The sequence below is a fragment of the Zootermopsis nevadensis genome, unplaced genomic scaffold (genome assembly GCF_977971745.1).
Source record: "Zootermopsis nevadensis isolate Lab colony 2312 unplaced genomic scaffold, Znev_1.0 Znev_ptg000031l, whole genome shotgun sequence".
Classification (NCBI taxonomy): Eukaryota; Metazoa; Arthropoda; class Insecta; order Blattodea; family Termopsidae; genus Zootermopsis; species Zootermopsis nevadensis.
Window position 1 is genome coordinate 2,994,992 of NW_028259163.1, and position 15,286 is coordinate 3,010,277.

General features: G+C 38.1%; 1 protein-coding gene across 12 annotated transcripts in view; it reads left to right on the forward strand.

Moving 5' to 3' along the window:
- The window catches only part of heph (polypyrimidine tract-binding protein 1 heph), a 543,355-nt gene that overhangs the window by 508,418 nt on the left and 19,651 nt on the right, over positions 1-15,286 (forward strand). For 10 of the 12 annotated variants that reach the window (XM_087359360.1, XM_022061198.2, XM_087359361.1 and 7 more), the window contains 3 exons: positions 6,372-6,645; positions 11,172-11,270; positions 13,466-13,596. In XM_087359360.1, coding sequence (XP_087215486.1) covers positions 6,372-6,645; positions 11,172-11,270; positions 13,466-13,596 — 504 coding nt within the window. The remainder of the gene's footprint in view (positions 1-6,371; positions 6,646-11,171; positions 11,271-13,465; positions 13,597-15,286) is intronic. The other 2 variants (XM_022061196.2, XM_022061195.2) reach the window with 2 other exon arrangements.

Here is a 15,286-nt window from a genome sequence, read left to right on the forward strand (position 1 = left end):
TGAGAAATTGGAAGTTAAATTATAATTTACGTGCCCGCATGTTTTACCGCAGGCAGAAGTGGAATTTTTGGCCCTTATAAACCAGGTTTTATGATATAAGGAAATAAAGAGGGACTTGAGGGTTACGTTACGAAGTTCTGTGTTGTGTTGTTAGCGAGAACACGGTTCGAAATCTTTCGTTTCAGAAACTTACGCGTAGTTATTCGCGGCTGGAGTTCTGTGTGTAACTTTGAAACTTATTTTGAGAGATGTGTGGGATATTTGGTGTTTACCAACGTTTCGGCACACATTGAAGTTGCCGTTTTCAGGGTGGGTATGCGATGAGGCCAGTTCTGAAAAATGAGGCCTACAGAATTGGCCTCAACACATATCCACCTTGAGAATGGCAACTGCAATGTGTGCCGAAACGTTTGTTAACAGCCAAATATTCGAGTTAGACTCTTTCTCGAAATCAGAAGTTATTACAGGGGTTCATAAGTTTTGACGCTGCTTCTAGAAGGAATAAGAAATATTTCCCTGTGGGCTGATAAATTCGAAAGTTACGTCTCTAACTAAAAAGTTATAAATTCCAGTTTTTTGTGTGTGTTTTCCATTGGATTGAATTCCATTTTCATACCAAGCTGTTCAGAATGATTCTACAGGTTAAGAAAGACACTTTTGTAGATTTTCATTTGGTTTGAGGTTGATAATTTAATCACCTACGAAATGTATGCTGTTTATATGCATACTTCTAGTATTATTTACTGACAAAACTAGGATTGCCACCCGTGTTTCTCTGTTCACTTGACTTCAGCCCATTCCTACCTTACGCGTGACTTGACCGCGTCTGCATTTTGAACGCTCCAGTTCTTTTGAATTTGTGCAAAATAAAATATAAATGTCACCATCGCTCAGGGTCGTGTATTTAAAGCAGGTTTATGTGTTCAAGATTTCGTCGTTTGTGTACGGGATAAGGATTTCTCGTCGCCTAGTTAAGTAATACCTTCGATTTATTCTGATGCAGAATCCTAGACTTAACTTTGGTGCGGATAGGAAGTTACATTTGAATTTCCAAAGAATTCTCTGAGAAGTAAGATTTAACGTTCTCACAGCGACGTTTATGTAGATATGACTCTTTCTGGGACGTTCATTTGTGTAATGCGGAGGATATTATCTGAAACGTCGGTCAGTATATACCAGACCATATGACGTGTTATCTTAATTCTCTGTACGCTCTTCGAATCGCCACTCGTAAATTGAGTGTTCATGATGAGAGTCAGTTGTGTTTTTCAAATCTTGTTGTTCGATTATGATATTCATTTTCAGATTCAAAGTGTTTACTGGAGAATCAGTAAATTTTTTCGTGTTTCTTACTGCAGATTCAACAAAAATAATGTGTTGTTTCTCATGTAACACTGTTCGAAATTTTCGACTTACTTATTATCAATGAAAAGTCTTAAAAAAATATAACAAAAAATCACTACAAAGTGGACTTTTCTAATTATTGACCTAAATACCAAAAGCGATAGATGGACTCCCAGAGAATTTTTTTATGGTTTGGAGCGTAATTATATTCCAGAAAATTACTTTGAGACTATTCTTGTTTCTCCCCCCCCACCCCCCAATTTTTTTAAGTTATGTGCTTCAACATATTTATTTATTTATTTTATTTAGTGTTCTGTCTGCCGACAGGTCCATATGAACAGGATCCTTCCATCCTTTTTTCGGACTGGGACCTGTTCATATACGTTCTTGGCAGATGATCCAGAAGTGGTTTGCCATTGCCTTCTTCTGTGTGTGAATGGAGTAATTGTTGGGATGCCACGGAGAAACATAGACCACGGCCTTGCCCAACATAAGGGTATAATAAAGTAACAGCGTGAGATACAACTCGGGGAAACACTGAAAGATCGAGAATAATCGATATGCCATTCGAGAATCGAACGAGTTACGTACTTGAATTGCGTAATCCAGGAACTCGGTCACACTGACCCAGACGTGCAGATTACTGAACCCGCAGTTAGGCTACGCGGGGATGTTAATGGCTCTGTAATTGCGTTTTGAATGCGCTGTAGTTTGCGGTGACGCTAAATCAGGGCGGCAGACCACTGCCGCGGAGGAAAATAGATTATGGGAAATAAGGAAATTAGGAAAAGTATAATCCGAATTTCAAGAACATTCGCTTGAATTGTTAAACCTGGTTTCGTGCTTAATTGATATTCGTTGTCGTCCTTAGGAACTTGTGCCAGTGTTTTTTCTTCCTGTTTTGAGTTTTGTATCTCATTCGGCGTCCGAAATTAATTTGTAATGAATTCCAGCCTCGAGAGCGTGCTTCTGTGAGATGAGCTAATCCATTTCTGTGGCGTATGTGTAAACATTAAAGTAATGACGTTGGAAATGTTTATACGCCATCTTATTTCCATGTTAAAAGCAGAAATCACTTCAAACGAATAACAAACATCGTGTATTTATATGAGATTTTGGTCACGTGTTTAAATTATCGGGTATTTAAAAGTGTATACAGAACTTGTATTTATTATCGAACCCCGAACGCGTATTACCGTGTTCACAAGAGCCCATTAGCTGAGCCAGTACTCACCCCCCCCCCCCCCCCCAATCCTGTTCATCCAAGATCCATCTACGCCCAGGTCGTCCGAATGTTCTCTTTCCGTTCAGATTTTTCGTCTAATTAGTTTGATCATCTTAATGTTTGGCGAAGTGTTCAAATCGCATACCATTTTGTCGAGAAATCTTTTTCAGCACTTCGCTTTACGTATGTGTTAGGCCCAAATATCAGTATCCTTTTCTCAAACGCCTTCAAACTGTGTTTTTTTCCCCCTTTAGAGTGGCGGACCTGGTTTTACACTCGTACAAAGAACAGGGAAAATTGAATTTAATCTGCCCTTAATTTCATCTTTTAATTTGTTTCCGTCGTCGCCAGATATTTTAAATTTGAACTTTGCTGCTGATGGTGATGTCTTGTAGTCTTGTGTCGAGACACGGACCCCCTACTTAGTGTCGTCTGTGATTGGTTCCTTCTGTATCCGCTTCCGTACCAGTGTCTAATAGGCCAAGGCTTTTGTTTGTTTTTATGATAGTTATGTTTTTGCCCAAATAAAGTTATATTATCAGCATATACCAGAAGCTGATGTGCCCCATTCAATTCCAGTCCCTCGTATTCTGGCGTATTCTAAAGCAAAGTCGTCTTTCGGGGAAAATAAAAGGTTCAATTTACTATATCAGATAATGCGCGCACAAAAGGAGGCCTATAATGTGATCGTATTTTGTCTTGTAAAATGTTACGTCGAACAAAGGAAAAGAATGTTCGAAGATGAAATGATCTGGCCTCTTCCATAAAACGTGGGATGATTTGCAGAATTTGCAACAGCGCGGTTAGAAAAAATGTGCTCACATTGAACAGTAATTCGCCAGAGTGTGTCGTGAGAAAATAAGAAAAGTGTCGGATTTTTAACAGCTGTGAAGTTCCTTCAGAACGTTTTAGCGGAAAGCGTCTTCTCACCCTGAGTCAGACGAAAAGTTGCACAGGTTTGCCAATTCTCTGCAGTTAACGTATCATCTTCTTTTTTCCGGTTAAGCGTCTGTTTTGTCGTACGTTGTTACGTCACGTGACAAACGTTTAATGCATAATATGATTTGTGTGGTACCACGGGCGGGAGACGAAGCTATGAGTCAATAAACATACCGTGATACCCATGTTTTTCAAATGCGTATTGGAGTTACGCCGGGTTAACTCGTTTTACTGTCTGTCTATGGACTGGACGGCCAGTGGCAAGTGGTTTCTATTCCATCGTCTGCATTTAGAACGGCTCTGAGACCACCCAGACCTCTGTTCCTTCCCGAGGCCGTGAAGCTGACCAGTCACACCATCTAGTGCTGATACTAAGAACGAGCAGGAGCTCTGTGCCCTCCCCTCCCCCCGCGCGCCATTATGTTTGTTAATCGGAATTAGATACCTGTAAGATTCGAGCGTCTCCTTTGCAGTATCGGGTAAGGGTTCGTGGGAGATGTATGTTCAATTAAGTACTAACCTTCAACCTCAACTAAATTGGGGTGGGGGGTGGGGAAATGCCCCATCATCGTAACAACAGTAGTCGTTTAAAACTGACACAAATCGATAGTTATTACTTTCCACCACCAGAAAACTTACTTGTAGATTGGAATCGATAATTCTCTACAAATTATCGATGTCGCAGCAGTAGTAATCGTTTAATTACTGGTTACGATCTGCACGTACGTATCGATTTTGATAATTTTTGAGAAATCGATAATCGACTGTCTGGAATTGTGCCGCGTCTAAACATGACATTCGAAGTGATTGAAATATTTGTTTGAATTTTTAACATATTTCCAGTGTCTGAAATTGCATCTGAATTAATGTAGCGCTTCAAGTTATTGAACTCCGAATGTTTTAATTATCGAGGTACGAGTTTGACTCGCCTAAATAATTATATGGCGTATTTCTTAGTATTTCTGTTTGCTGTAGTTTAGCCACCGTAAGTTCAGTATGACCTTCAACCTTTGCGCACGCAGCTACAATGCCTGACTTTAGAGCACAATGCAATTTAAATTTTTGTGCACTCAAGATCATGTGTTTTCTTGAACATTGTTACATCTCAGTCACTTTTATCAGCCTGATGGGCATTGTTAAAAGAAGAAAACAGGTTGTGATTGTTTGTGAGGAGGAGAATATTTGGACCAAAGAGTGATGAAGTGACAGGTCGTGGCGAGAACTGCTTTATAATTTATAGGTTATGGGATGACGATAACCTTTTGGTTCTATAAAAGGCAGTACATTTTTTTTTCACTGTCTCAGCAGCTAGTGGTTTTTCAGGAAAGACTGTGTTCTGTGTAGTTAGTTATTTAACACGTCTCGGCAATAAATGTGCATTTCACCCTATTTTCGTCAGTTTTTCAATGGTTATCAATATGTCCGTGCACTCTAAAAAAAACCTGTTCTTTGTTGTCATGTTGTGTCCCTGTCTTTCATTTGTTATTTAATCAACAGTAGCATGCTGGCGATGATAATTACAGTTGAATGTTTAATTCAAACCAAATTGTGCTCACTGTGTTCTCTTTTGGTATATACAAGTTTTTTTTTTTTTTTTTGTATTATGCCAACGACAAAGCTATCGTGGGGAGAAAAAAATGTGTAATTAGCAAAGCTTCAAAGTTACCCATTTGTACGAATTTGCGTGTGTGTGTATAATTTTTTTTTTTATTTATTTTGATCATAAGAGTGGACCTTCAATTTTGGCATTTGTTTTCAAACAATTGGTCATTCTCATATTTCGAAGTTTTACACTCGTGTTGATTTCTGTTTGGTAATTACTGATAATACGTTTTGCTGTACATAAACTTTGCTAGAACAGTCTGTGGAATCCGTTTACACGTTTGAAAACTCGTATGATTCGGTGGCGGGGGGAGATTTGTTATTGTGTAATGCATTTTAACTGTAAATGACTTTGTGAAAAAAAATTTTTTACTGCCTTTAAGACATTTTATTTGTGCTTGTGATATAATTTAATTTAATATTTTGTATTTATACAGATTGACTTTTTATGTGTTTATTTTTCAGCTATGATGAAAGCTGCTGATATTAGAGAGGGGGCTTATATACTTTTGTATATTACTTTATCAAATAGGTTACGAATAATCACTGTTAATTTATATAAAAATAAAGTACCCTTTTTTGTATATGACACCATTGTAACCAGTTAAATATATTCAGCTAATTGGCAATACTGCTTTGTGTTCAGATATATCGTGTTTTGTATCTCCGTGCATTTAAATGTATAATTCCACTTGAATAGGCATTTATTTGACATGGGTCTAACACGTAAAACGATTGTAAAGGAACGTAACAGAACGTAAGGAATGAACCAGTGGTAGACATACATATTTCACGCCATAAGTCTGTAATGGTCACCTGTCAATCAAAGGGAAACAGAATACAGGACAAAATATTTGTATGGAAAACTGCGTATATTATAATCATTTGCTTAGAGAAGCGCGTGTCTTACTGTTCCGTCCCGACGTACTGATATCATACACAGTCAAATCGAATTTCTGTTAAAATACAGCAGAATTCGTTATATATAAGTTTTTACGGCACCTTTCAGTTTGTTTTGAGCTTCACGTAAGTGCCGATGTATGACATGTACTGAAACATTTTCATTTTATTTCTACACTGTGTAAATGTTTAAGTAAATGTTGTTTTCTGTATGGAAGGTGCGCGCTAGTTTTGAGTGAGCTGGAATAGATTTGCAGTTTCCCATTCAGAATTCTCATCAGATCAGCCACTGTGATCTCATCTCTGTCGTCAAATGGTATAGCCTAAAGGAACTAATATGTTTGCTTAATGTCTGTTTCAGTCGCTGGACGGACAGAACATTTACAATTCGTGTTGCACGCTGCGCATCGAGTACTCAAAGTTGACCAGCCTGAACGTGAAGTACAACAACGACAAGAGCCGCGACTACACAAATCCAAATCTGCCCACGGGTGACCCTGGCCTAGATGCCACCCTGGCAGGGCTGGGGGCCGGTGAGTTGATCCCGCAGCTGTTGATAGCTGGGGGCGGCGGGGGGCGACACAGAGGTCTCGCACAGGAAGCAGGTCCTGCACCCGGAAGATTAGCTCCACCAGGTAGCGTAGTTAGCAAACAGTTGACGTCAATTTTTTTGAGAGGCTGGAGCCTGTTCCTGTTGGTAACTTGACTGACGCGACGTGACATGACTGACTTGCATGAACGAATCTTGGTGTGACAAAAATGTCTTTCGCTGTGCTTAGAGCGACGAAGGCGACGCCGGCGTTCTTTGTCGTGGTAGTACTGAATTAGCTTGTTGTGGAAGGTTTTGCATTCTTGCATTTGTTATATTACATTTTTATCAGTTTCTGAATAACAGTTGTTTCGTACAATCTCTTTCACCCTGCAACATGTATTTGTATTCCAGTTACCATATCCTTTAGATTATTTCAAGGGTTTGTCTCGTCTATCTAATGACTCGCCACGTCTTAAAAATATGCTACGTTTCTTATGCTGTTTACAGATTGTTTTCCCTTCCTTCTTGTTTTTGGCATGTTCACGGCAAAAAGTTTCAAAAATACTTTTATTAGCTTCATCCTGTCTGTCTGTGTGTTTATCCGTCTGTCCATACACAACAACTTAGGAATTGCGGATCCAATTTTCATGAAGTTTGATATTAGAGGGTTTTAATAAATTTGTCAACACATTTACGTGAAAATTGGATAGCAACGGACGCTTTGTAAGAAGAGTCACATACATTATATATGTCGTGCGTCTTGAGTGTAATTTCCTAAATACGCATCAGAGCAAAAAATGTTTTGGGCGCAGCGGTTAAAAACGAAGCACGCTCATGCTTGATGCATTTCTGAAAACTTTAGCAGTTTCTTTAAACAAAAGGAAAATTTATGCTGCATCTTCACATTTAGTTCACAATTCATTTTACAGCGCTTTCAGTATCTTGGACTATACAGTATTGAATGAGAGGATGATAGTGAATAATGAATTGGAAAGGATGAGGAAGGAATCGGGTCTTCTATTAGCAAGGAAAGCCGTGAAATTTCAGTCGGGGTAGCCAATCTCCAGGCTGAGATTTAAACGCAAGACCTGAATATGGGTCAGGAGCGATAACTAATCAAATGAAATTCAGTGCTGTAACTTGTAATAGCCTTAGATTCATCAGACTTTTTCCCCCCCCTTCGTATTGGTGGTCCTTGCTTGTCTGTCCTGCCTGTTTTATACGATTTATAAGAGACTATCAGAAGTTAAGATTCACAAATTTAACTGTGCGGACTATATAGAGATACGTGCCAGGAGTATTATGTTACGTGAATTTATTCCTAACTCGTTAAAGAACAGTATAACTCAGTGTGAAGTGCAGCCTTAAAGAAACAACACCTCTGTGAGCGCATTTGCAAGATATTAATTTCTTAAGCTGCGAAGAGTCGTTAGTTTCGTTCTGTCTGTCGGCGGTCGAAGAAATGCAATGAATATGTGTGAAAAGGTTTTTATCATTGAATATTCGATCAGTTTGTATGGAAAGGGCTGCAGTAGGAGATACCACAGTGCATATTTCCATGCCACGTCATTTCAATTGGAATTGAATTTCAATATTCTTGACACTCCAGATGTGGAGTGAATTTAATCTTGGTCCGATATATCCCCTATTTTACATAAAGCTCAAATCAGACTTAATAATTTCCTGAAAGTAAATTGCGCTTCGTGAAGAGGAGTGGAACTAGATGTGAAATGTAAATCTACAACGTTTACTTTAAGCATGTTCTGAATTAGCAAGTTTCTAGAAATATAAGATGTAAAATAATTCATGCTTGTTTAGCGTGATGTATGTAGCATATTTACGAGGGGCAGTCGAAGAGTTCCCGGAATTGTGGTATAGCACGGTAATGGTAGGACATATGGCAACGCTTACCTAATCACCTTCAAAGTAGGACCCTTGCGCACACACACACACTTGCTCCATCGATCCTGCACCGGCGGAAGGCTTCGTTTGGAATCTTCCGGAGTTCGATTTGATGTCCTCGACGGTTGCGAAACGCGTCCCCTTGAGGCCCATTTTCAGAGTAGGGAACAGCCAGAAGTCACTCGGAGTGAGATCCGGAGAGTATGCTGGTTGGGTGATGACGAGAATGCTTTTCTCGGCGAGGAATTGCTGCACAACCAGCGAGGTGTCGAATGCGACGGCCGAACTCCGGAAGATTCCAGACGAAGCCTTCCGCCGGCCATAGTATCTTTTTATATGCCTGTTTTCTCTGTTTTAATGTATATAGAACAATTAAAATACGTAATTTCTGCGCTGTAGATTTCTCCCTTGCCTGAAGTGGCCTTTATTTAGAAATACAGAAATATTTAGGTCCTGGGTTTCACTGTAATCTTCGACACTGATATTAATTGTATATCGTACAGTATTCTATATATAATTTCACTCTGTTGTTGATTCAGCAAAAAAAATGGCAAAATAATCTTAAATTACATTAGTTTTCCATAATGGGACATTGTTACCGAACTGGAAAATGGGGGAAGTCGTTAATTAAATTAATTGTAAAATGTGAATAGACTTGCCTTTAATGCGCAGCTTCATTAAGATCTTTGATAATTTAATTGAAAACAACCAGACACTGTTTCTATTCAATTTCTGTCACAAAGAATTAGCAACATAACACCGCGTCTAAATTTAAATTTTGAAATGTTAAAAGAAAGATTCATTAAGATAAATTAAACTGACATAAAGATTTTGTGTGAGCATTGTATTTGGAAGTTCCTTTTTCTTAGAATCGCTAGATGAAATGTCTTTATACTTAACAAAATATTGACTGCGTACATATTCAGTGTTAAATTTCTTTGTGAAATCGCAGATATTTTGTTTTCTTCAAGTGCTTTTCTCTGCTGCTTTGCAGGACAGTTTGGAGTACAGTAACTTTAAATTTTATAAAACGTATTTTTAATTATATTATTCTGTTAATTTATTTTATCGACACTGCGGACAAGTCCTTTGAATACAATATTGGTGGCATGAATATTTGAATAATGCCTGCCTGGGTGATTGGTTCATTTGCTTCTGACGCTGCTTTTCATGATGACGATGACAACAGATGATGACATTAGTTTCAGCAGGATCAGGATGAGTAGCTAGCTCCAGCATCTTTCATTGTAGCTAGCTGTGAGATTTTGAAATCCGGTCTCCCAAATGCGAGGCTGAAGTGTTACAACTCTGCCACCCACTTGATTACTTATACTCTACCCCTATCTTATAAGTTAAGATCAGTTGTTTTGCAATTGAGGGCAGATGGTGTTCTTGACTGCGTACAATTTACACCGAGCACCAAACAGTCTGGCCTTTTTTTTTTTTTTGTGATGGCATTAAAATAGAAATTAAATCTTTCTTGACGTCTTTGGCTGTAGCATCAGATTTTTTTGTACAGTTCTTATTGATATTTCAGTTTTCTGGCTTAAGCGCAAGACACGAGCAGACCACTAGAACGAAATTCTAATTTTTAAATTATTCACGTGGAAAACAATTTATTGTTAAGATACTTAACTATGAATTATTTGCCGACATCGACATTTCTATTGTCAGGTACTTCAAGATTTAATTTTATGCCCTAACTTTTAATTAAATCAAGGAATGTGAGATTGGTAGAGCATGTAGTACGAATGTGAAGTATGAAATGCGTACAGTATTTTAGTTGGGATATCCAAATTGAAGAACAGCACTTGGACGTTATAGGTGTTCACTGGAGGGTAAAGAAATGGTGTTGAATGATGTGAAGTGTATTTGACTTGGGATAGGGACTGGTCAACAGTACGATAGACGTGATACGCATCAAAAGGTTGGTCGTTTCTTGATTGACAGCAAACTATCAAGAAGGATTAATGTCGGTCGGTTGGTTAGCTGCACCGGCAAGTTATTTTAAAATGTCTTGTTCTGCGACATCTGTCAGATACGCCGTGCGCCAGACATACATTTCATAAACTCCTCTTCCCTGGTTTTAGAAGTTTTAATGTCTGTGCTGAACTGATAAAGTATCAGAGATGAATGTTGTGTTAATGACTGCTCATATCTTAAATCCTTTTCAGTTACTAAAATTGCAGGGAAAAGTGTTTAATTTTAAGTTAGTTTTATTTACTTATACTACATAATACTTACAGTAAGTTTATGAAACAAGTTTTCGTAAATATGATTATTTTTCACAAATTCTCTTCATCATTGTTTCACGCTAGAAAATTATGTAACAATACTGAATTTTGTTGTGGATTTCCTGTGTATTTGAAGATAGTGCAAATTGTTGTTGTTAAGTAGGCTTTGGCTCTCAGAGAGCTGTTACGCCACGGATTATTTATTATAAAAGTAAGAGTGTTCATTAGTGTGTAATTTTATTTAGCCAGTGTTCTGGAAGCGGTGTATTGCAGGCGTAGTCCACGCATAATGTCTTTTGTTAGATTTACAGTTTAAGTATCCCTTGGGATAATCTCTAGTGCGTTCTGGTGAAACATACAGAGTTTAGTCCACCATGTTACTGGTTCGCCAGAAGCCATGTTACATTTGGTAGTGCCAATACATTATTCACATTTATCATTCAGTTTGGAGATGTGTGATTAGCTTGTTGACGTGTTGTATGGGGACGTGCAGGTGCCCCAGGAGTTCTGGCGTCGCCATTCGCTGCGATGCACGGCCTTGGCTCGCCACTCACGTCACCGTACGGAAATTCGGCAGTTGGCGGAATGGGAGGTACGCATTATAATACCCTCTTCTGTTCTCTTTTCTTCTCTTCTCTTCAATCTCTGCCGCCCTGTGCTCTGATACTCTTCGATGCATGGACGTGCATTTATTGGGTTCTGTGTAGTTTACCTTGATTTTCATTTATTTATTACAGTTTTGTCACACGCATCAGCTGTATTGAAATCATTGCCAGCGTCGTTATGGGGATGTGTCAAAATTGTAATATGTGAATGTTAAAAAAGAACACATAGAATTTGATTAATTTTGAGTGACATCTGTTGTATTGGAAAGCGCAAGTCTTTCTTCTGTTGATGTCTTCTTTATTCAACTCTCTTTGACCTGTATGGGTTTCATTTTTGTGTCTAACGCGTATTATTTGTTGTTTGCGTCCTCTGAAGAATAATCTTATTGGTGTTGGTGACTTATTTCTTTATTCACAAACAGTCAATAACTGCTGTATGGTTGCTAGGGACCTTACCAATAATAAACGTAACAAAATACATTACTTTGATGTTCAGCTTCTAATTGCGTTCATTATAATAAATTGTTTATTTCACTTTTAATATATTTGAGGCTTATTGCATGGTATTTTAATTATATTCTGTTGTATGAACGTCACTTGGTGCTAGATTCAAATCAGTCCATTAAAATTAATCTAGATTACTGTCTTCGGGGTTGTTGCGCTGTGTAGTCTGGTCGATGTCTTCTGGGTTGTGGCACCATGCAGTGTGGTAGAAGTTTACCAACTTTGCTTATCACACTGATGACGGAGGCAGCAAGAACCTCTGAAACATTGGTAAATTTATACCAGGCTATCAAGTGATACATCCCAGAAGATAGCCATTTAGTGACCTGGTGTTTGGCTTCTATGCTGTGGAAGATACGGTCCAATCGAATTTTAAGATATTGAAAGATTTCTCTGTAACTTGGCTGATGAAATTTGATCCTACAGAGGCTGTGGACCGGTGATTGGCTACTTTAGTTTCAAACTACAAGATATGTGCGGCCACAAGAAGTCCGATCATATGCAGTGGAAGTGAACCTAGCCTATAGCTCATTCATTGTTTAAAATCAGAATCTTATATTTGTAACATGAATGTTCACAAATTTCTGATCATTGCTTTGGTTAGTTGATCAGAGATTTAACTTTAGTCTTTGCGAATAGCACCGTAATATTCTTGTTGTATTGAGTAGAGGGTTTTGGGAAATGGATTTTTCTTTGTAGATTTAATAGTATGACAAAAGTTGTGTAGCAGTGGCGAATCATTAGGCGCAAGGGAGCCTGAATTCTTCTTGTGTTTTGTATGATAATTTAAACACCTTCGCGTAATATTTTAGGCGGAAGATGTAGACAATTAAAATTGAAGATAATTGCCTTCTCGGATGTTGCACTGTGTAGCCTGGTAGATGCCTTCATGGTAATGTCCTGATGATGGAGGTAGTAAGCTCCTTCGGAATGTTGGTTGTTGTCTACGAGACTACACTGTGTAATAGCTAGAAGACTTACATTTTCCTGCTCGCTACTTTGAGGACCGTCTTACAAAATTACAATTATTTTATGATTTTTTTTTAATTCCCAACACCAAATTTTATAGAAATAATATTTATGTTCTCGAGTTCCTTAATCTCTATGGATAGGCAGGCGGATTGAGTGGTTTTAATAGGTGCTCTGCAAGGTTGTCATTGTCTATGAACTAGACTAGGCAGTGTTGAGTGGTCACTTGTTCTTCAAATGACCGAGTTCGGTGTTGCTTAGCCTGCCTGTGGCAGTGACTGACTCGAGTAGTTTCGCTGTCTTGTTGTTGATCTGGTTCAATGTTCGTATTTATTTCTAGGCTTTGTACGTCCCATGTTTTCATCTGAGGATGGACACAGATCCAGTCCAGAAATCAGTGACACTTATATAGTGTAATCATAAGAAGTACAATATTACTTAACATGGAATTTGGAAAGAATTGTCTGAATTATTCAGATTTGTTTTATAACGGCCTTCTGTCACTTATATCTGCCCATAATGATGGGAACGTCAGAATTTTGTGTATGGTTGTTTGATCACGAAAACTTCCGTTGCATTCGGTCACCACGAGAACTTCATACTGTAAATATTATATGTCGTGTCAGACTTGGAATGGAACAGCGGCAAAATAAAAAAAGTGTTTATCGTCGGTTAATTCCGAGTGCTTGACGCTGTATTTCTGCGGCAGGGATGCCACTAGCAGGCTTCCAGATGCCTGGTGCAGCAGCAACCACAGCCCTCAGTGCGGCAGGGATTCGCCTGGCTGGAACAATGGGCTCGACAGGCTGCGTTCTCTTGGTCAGCAACCTTAATGAGGAGGTACGTAAGCTCTTGTGATTGCTTTCCACAGCCTGTAATCCTACAACACCTTACACTACAAAAATTAAAAAATATTACATTTCTTCTACAAGGGAGATTTAAGAAGTATCTGCAATGTTGGAATATTTTGTTTGCAACAGTGGCAACACTGCTGAGTCCTTGTCATACTATGTAGCATGTTGCTTGTCCTTGGTGCAGACCTGTGGTAGAACAGCCACCTTTACACCATGCTTACGTAGCACAGAATGGACTACAACTGAACCACACTTGCAGCATGCCATTTGACCTTGAGCTGCAGTATGACCAGCCTCAGGAGTGTTGCTGTTTATACAATAAAAATATTTATTATTGTTGATACTTTTTTATCTTTATTGTATTTATACTGAATGCAAACAATCCATTGCCTTGTACATTTCGTATTTAACGTAATTTTCGAAGTAAAAATATTTTGTTTTGCTTTATTATTTTACAAAAGGTAGTTGTGATTTAATTTTTCATCGTCGTCTTGTAGTGAATGTATACCGGGCGTGATAGTGCCGGGGTTGTTCCTCACTGCTTCGGTGCAGATATTTAATTTTAGGATGGTTAACGAGAACAGTATGGTAGCCAGCCTTACAGGGATGGTCAGGTTATTTGGCCGTCTCCCTCTGATTTGAATACTGACTGAAAGATTTTTATAGGCAAATCAAAGTGAAAATTTGCAGGGAACTGTTTTAAACCTCCGACATCTGCATACGTACAGTGTTATTATAAATGAAGCATACAGTTTCAAAGAGTTATTTTTTAACAAACTGGTAGTCCTACAAAATTCGAATTAGTATCTATGGAAATATTACTCGGTTCATTGCCATTTATTTTTCTCTCTCCTCATTTTTTCTGATGCTGAACAAGGTTAGGAATTATGGAAACATTCAAGCCATAATTTTCCGTAATTTCGTAAGGGTTTTGTGTTGTATTGGTGCAATGGCTTCACAAATTTAAGTCATCTAATTTTGTCGTTAAGGGTGGAACACAAGACATTTTTTTTAACCTTTATTGCATGGGGAGGGGGGATATAAACCCTGTATTAAGTGGCCAGCTTCATCATATGTAATCTGTGTCATATGGATGTTAAAAGTTAACATAACCCCATAAAATGTCCATAGAAAATTGATTATGGCTTCCGTAGTCAGACAGGACCTGTTGTTTCAAACTTATCACATCAAATCGCATAAAATAAACCGAGTTTTTTTTCCAGTTGATGCTAATATAATTTTTGTAAGGCGAACTTAAAAACACAATTTTAAAAGTGTGTACTTAAATCTGTATATTTAAATCACAGTCTAATGACACTAAATATTTTTTGTATTCAAATTGTCTCTCTCCTTTTAGTAACTATTTTTTTTCAGAACGTGTCTTATCTTGCTCTGGAGTTTATCATAGGCGCAGAACTTCCCTGCACAATCCAAAATTTATGACTCCTTTGTGGTCTTTGCATTTAAAAGTGTTGAAAGACTGGATAACATATAATGCTCTCCTCTTTTTTTCCTTCTCACCTTTTGCTTATAAAAGCTGACTATACCATGTATTTACCTTTCAGTTACCCGTCAGGAAATAAGAAACATTCTATTTGTAATTTTATACCTTCGTGTGAAATGAAGTTTTCCGCCATGTAATACCATATAGTGATGATTTATGATTCAAATAATGC